The sequence below is a fragment of the Abrus precatorius genome, unplaced genomic scaffold, assembly GCF_003935025.1.
Source record: "Abrus precatorius isolate BTA unplaced genomic scaffold, Abrus_2018 Scaffold8, whole genome shotgun sequence".
Classification (NCBI taxonomy): domain Eukaryota; kingdom Viridiplantae; phylum Streptophyta; class Magnoliopsida; order Fabales; family Fabaceae; genus Abrus; species Abrus precatorius.
Window position 1 is genome coordinate 6,488,522 of NW_020874428.1, and position 5,520 is coordinate 6,494,041.

At 35.2% G+C, this 5,520-nt stretch overlaps 1 protein-coding gene across 1 annotated transcript; it reads right to left on the reverse strand.

Annotated features, from left to right (window-relative positions):
• Positions 1–3,624: 3,624 nt before the first annotated feature.
• Positions 3,625–5,004, reverse strand: LOC113848363 (protein JINGUBANG). The gene has a single exon (XM_027477837.1). It carries the CDS (start codon positions 5,002–5,004, stop codon positions 3,625–3,627), a length of 1,380 nt encoding a protein of 459 aa, XP_027333638.1.
• Positions 5,005–5,520: the final 516 nt, after the last annotated feature.

Below are 5,520 nucleotides of genomic sequence, written 5' to 3' on the forward strand. Positions count from 1 at the left end.
ACAAATGAATAAAGAGAAAATTATTGACCAATCAGAAAGCATGAGGAAAATTAATTTATTTATTCACTTTTAATCAAATTATACCAAACGTTAGTCATTCTTTTAAAAATATAATAAAAAATGTGTTTGTAAGGAAAGAGACTATTATTCAATTTTATAATATTTCAACTTTTTGGTGGTAATATTATTTTCTTTCTTTATAATTATAATTGTTTCAATGGCTTTTTTATACAAATAATTCAAATATATTAAGAAAAGGGAAATGAAAATTTACAAGTTGACTTATTGATAATAAAATCAAATAGTAATACCAAAAAAGCACATATATCACTTAAATATAAAACGTTAGAATAAAGCATAAAAGTCTTGAAATTGTAGATATATACAAAAACATGAAACGTATTGTAAAATTCTGATTGTAATAAAAAATTAACAATAGAAGGAATTAATTTCTCACTAAAAGAATAGAAGGACGGTTTGAACTTAAATATTACATCTAGCATATACGTGTTATTTTTATCGTTTGAATTAATTAATTAATTTAAGAATATACAGATGACAAATAATTTTATGAATTCAAAAACACTGTCATATTTTTATGAGAAATGAAAACCTGTCCATGCAGGCTTATTAGTAGGACATGCTGATGATGTACGCTCATCTATATCGTTCAAGACGTTAAATGTGTCCATTATTATGTGAATTTATGTTTCTAATAATTTTAGTTAGGTCATGCAAAAATTCGTCTAACAAATAAGAAACTTAACACTTGACGTTTGGTTGCTTTGTTTTTTTTTTTTTAATAGGCAAAACAAATATTATTAAAAAGAATTCAAGGGAACTCAAAACCCATATACACAAAAAAAATTACTTATTTAGAGAAATAAAAAGCAAAAATATACTTATGCAAAATTAAGACAGATGTAATTTCGTGGATTCAAATACTAATCTGTTAACATAATAACTTCTCCCTTACTAACAAGTGATAGTCATTTCCAGGATCTCAGAATAATAGAATCTAAGACCTCTCTCTCATCCAAAACACCATTAAAAAATATAATTATATTTCTATGCAACCACAAAGACCACACTGTAATTACTCAAACAATTAATAAGCATATTCCTTCTCTTTTACTACATCCAATACCAACTCAAGAAAGCAAGTGAGTCGATAAATCTGAAGGCAAAATCAGTGAGAATCCAAGCCAACGCGCATTAAAGTACCAGATTTGAGATGAAACTGAACACGTTAAAAATAAATGAGTTGGAAGTTTCTTCAAATCATGACAGAAGCAACAAGTTATATCATCAATTTGAACACCACGATTAATCAGTAAACTTTTACAAGGAAGTGCATTCAACAACAATTGTCAAGAAAAAACCAGACACTTAAGAGGGACCTTTCCTCTCCATAGCCTTTGCATATTTATTGGAATATAAACATTTTTACACTTTGAATTGATTATAATATATGATAGATATGATTTTTATATTAATTAAAACAAAAAATTTAATTTAATTTTTTTTATAATTTGAGGATAGTATAAAAGTATGTTACACTATCATTTCATTTTAATTAAATCAAGAAACGGTTAAATAATTAAATTTTGAGAAAAGAAGAAATGTGTAAAATTGTGTAACTTAGAAAATTTTAATCATCATGGATGAATAGTACACAATTGATCCTGCTATATGCCTCGAGCTCTAAAAGGCGATGCAACTTACATGTCAGTAATAGCCGAAGTATTCCTATATGGTACACCTTTAAATGTTAACTTAATTATTGAAATTAGTATAAATACTTCCCACTCTAATACACGGCATTTTTACTTAAATAATATTTTTTTAAAAACAATTTCTTAAAATAAGATTTTTTTTAAAACTAATTCCTTGTCTGGTATTTTTTTTTTCACTAACTCAGCAGCACTATCGTCCATGCGATAGTAAATTTTTATTATTATTTTAATATATTATCTTTCTAATATGTCTGATACTACACTAAAAATTGACACGTGTCGAAATTAGATGAATATCGCACTAAATGAAACAATAACAAAATTTTATTATTATTTTAATGCACTATCGTCGTATAACATCTGATACTCATAATTTTTAATTATTATTTTAATATTATCGTTACAGAATAACCATTAGATATCCAACTCCTCAAGCATTTCAAGGTTTCCAATTAATCTTGGCAAGGCTCTTAGGTCAGCAAAGTTCTTTCCCAAGTTTAATTTCTTCAAATTAGTTGCAAAACACAGTTTCTTGGGTACAGATTCAAGCTCATTAAAGCTAACATCAAGCTCCTTCAAATTGGATAGATTACCCATTGTGGAAGGCAATTTCTTAATCCTATTATAGTGCAAAGTGAGAATCTCCAACCATTGCAGCTTCCCAATCGCCTCAACAAGGGCCTTGAGCTGGTTGAAATCTAACTTAAGCACGATAGTGAAGAGTAATTTCCAATTGTATACGGGAGTTCCTCTAGCTCATTTGTTTCAACAATCAATCTCTTCAAGCTGTTCAAATTTCCAATTGTCTCTGATAACTTAAGTCTAGACAAGTGGGATTTAATGGTTGAGGAGTTGGATATCTAATGGTTATTCTGCAACAATATTAAAATAATTAAAAAAAATTATGAGTATAGGATGTTATACGACGATAGTGCATTAAAATAATAATAAAATTTTGTTATCATTTTATGACACGTGTCAATTTTTAGTGTAATATCAGACATATTAAAGTGATAATATATTAAAATAATAATAAAAATTTACTATCGTTAATGCATGGACGACAATGCTGCTGAGTTGACGAAAAAAAATATCAGATAAGAAATTAATTTTAAAAAAACTTTATTTTAAGAAATTATTTTTAAAAAAGCATTATTTAAGTAAAACTGCCCTAATACACCCTTAAAAAAGTTTTCTAAAAAACTTCCATCATCCCACGAAACCAAATATCTCTATGTATTATACCATAAAAAAAAAAAACCTGGAAAAGATCGCGCGTATCAGGAACAACTAGTTAAGAGTTTAACTATTCATGCACCATTACATGGTGGGTCTGTTTGAAACTTGGAATATCTTGTGATAGTTAGGGGTTAAAAATTAAAGAGATATGTTAATAAATTTATTATAGACTCGGATTCATTGAATATTAATCACATCACAATGCATGTTCAATTAAATTTATAATTTCAAACAATAAACGATTTTGTTTGGCTTAAGAATAAGAACCACCATTATAACATGTTGAAATGATTATCACTAGACAACTAATAACGAAAAAATGAAAATGGGGGGTTAATGTTAATTCATGACATGTGAATCATAGTGGTTGGCATTCTCAAAACCTGATTTTCAATTCAATTCAAAGAAAGATGAATCGATCCAACATGTGATACCCAAGCCCCGACAGAAGTCCTTAACTACCTCAAAACCATTCATCCTTACACAAAATACATTTCAATACATAAATAATACTTAAAAAGATCTTCCACAATGCCTGCAAAATCATTCACCCAAAGTCAACGAATATAACAGAGAGAGAACACAAGAATCCTCCCGTGAAGACACGTGGCGTTGAATAAAATGGGCCGCGCCCATATAAACTATACGATCAGTTAATTCTGTTGTGGCTGACCCGGCCCGAAGAGAAGCTCCCATCGGATTCAGAAGGCAAGGAGTCAGCATCAGAGCCCATGCTGACGTGCTGCATCTGATTATCCCCGGAAACGCTCCAAACCTTTACGGACTTATCCAAACTTCCACTATACACAATCCAGCGTTTATTCTCTCTTGCGGCGGCGTCCCTATCCGCTTCCACGGCGAGGCACTTAACTGGGCCGTCGTGACCCGTGAGAACCGACACACACGTGTGGATAACCCCTTCCCTCTTCCACACGCATATGGTCTTATCAGCAGAACCACTAAACACCAACGTCCCCACCGCAGCGAGACACAGCACCGCAAGCTTGTGCCCTTTCAGAACCCCACCGTGCGCCAAACCTTTCTCACGTTCCCAGAAATTCACCATCCCATCCGAAGCACCCGAATACACCATCGTCCCCTCCGGATTCACCACCAACGCTGTCACCGCGCACTCCTGCTTCAGCAGCGTCTTCACCGCCGCGTGCTTTGTCCCTTTCCCACGCGCCTCCCTCCTCCACACCTTCACTGTTCCGTCCGCCGAACCGGACAACATCACGCCCTCGTCGCAGCACACGACGGCGTTCACGGCGTCGTCGTGAGCCGCGATCGACTCCAGACACTTGGAATCGGCGATCCTCCACACCTTAATCGTCCTGTCCCAAGACGCAGAGTAGAGATAGGTTTTACAATCGGAGAGACTCAAGCACGAAACGGCGTCGGAATGTTTGATCCACAAAGCCGTTTTGTGCCTGCGGACCTCGACGTAGTTGCTGGGCTTAATTGAACTCTTGAAGATGTCTTTCAGCGTGGGTAACGTTCCGGCGCGTTTGTGGACGCTGGGGTTCTTTGGAGAAACCTTCCAGACGCGGATTTTACCGTCTTGGTGACCGGTGAAGATTTTCTGGCCAGAGATTATGATTGTTTTGACCAAACCACTGTTAGATTTGAAGCCGCAATACTCTTGAAGATTCTTCCAAACGCGAATGTTCTTGCTGTCTGAGCCGGTGTACAAGAGGTCACCGGTCGCGGCGAGGGAATAGATGTGTCCTTCTTCGCGGACGAGAGAACCGATGAGTGCGTTTTGTGGGGCATTATCGTCGTATTGAGTCTGTGACCATTGTGGTTTGGAGAATGGGGAACTGGTGGTTTGGTTCCACGGTGACATCATCATTGGTGAGCCTTCGCCGCTTAACCTTCCCTGGTCGTAGTAGTAAGGACTCATCGGTGACGCCGCGCTGCTGCTTCTTATGGTGGATTCGTCGTCCGTTAAGGCTTCGGTTGTCGACATTCTGGGCTCCGATTGCACGAACTCTGGGCGTGGGAAGCTCCTTTTGCTTTCTCCAAACATGGCGCTATTTTCACAATAATGTTTAGTTTAATTAATTGATTGCTTAGTTGATTAATTGATCTCCTTTGTGACCAATGTGAATGAGGAAAATGCAAGAAAAAAAGTAGAATATGTGAGGAGTTTAGTTTGATGAATGGGTATATAATTGGGGGGCGAGGTTGTGAAGAATGAAAATTGTGGGAAAGGGCGGGAGAGGAGGGAGAGGGTATAAATGACTATATATATATATGCCGTGGGAACGAATGGCACGCGTGGTTTCGTCAATTATGTGTGGACACGTGTCTCATGTTTATTTTTATTTTTTAAAAGGTTACCGAATTAACTATTTATTATCTGAATTTTTTGATTTGTTAATTTGGGTCCGGCACTTTCGGTTTCCTCTTGGTAAATATTGGATTGCCTTTGTTATCCCCTTTTTTTCTCTTTTCAAGGCTTTTTTTGGATAACCCCACAGGGAAACCATTTTTTAACCGTCTAGAAAGATGCTTTTACGTGTCTTTTTTATTCTTTAATCAA

What these genes read in the sequence shown, in the direction of transcription:
- LOC113848363 (XM_027477837.1), bottom strand. Translation starts at nt 5,004, where the DNA reads ATGTTTGGAGAAAGCAAAAGGAGCTTCCCACGCCCAGAGTTCGTGCAA.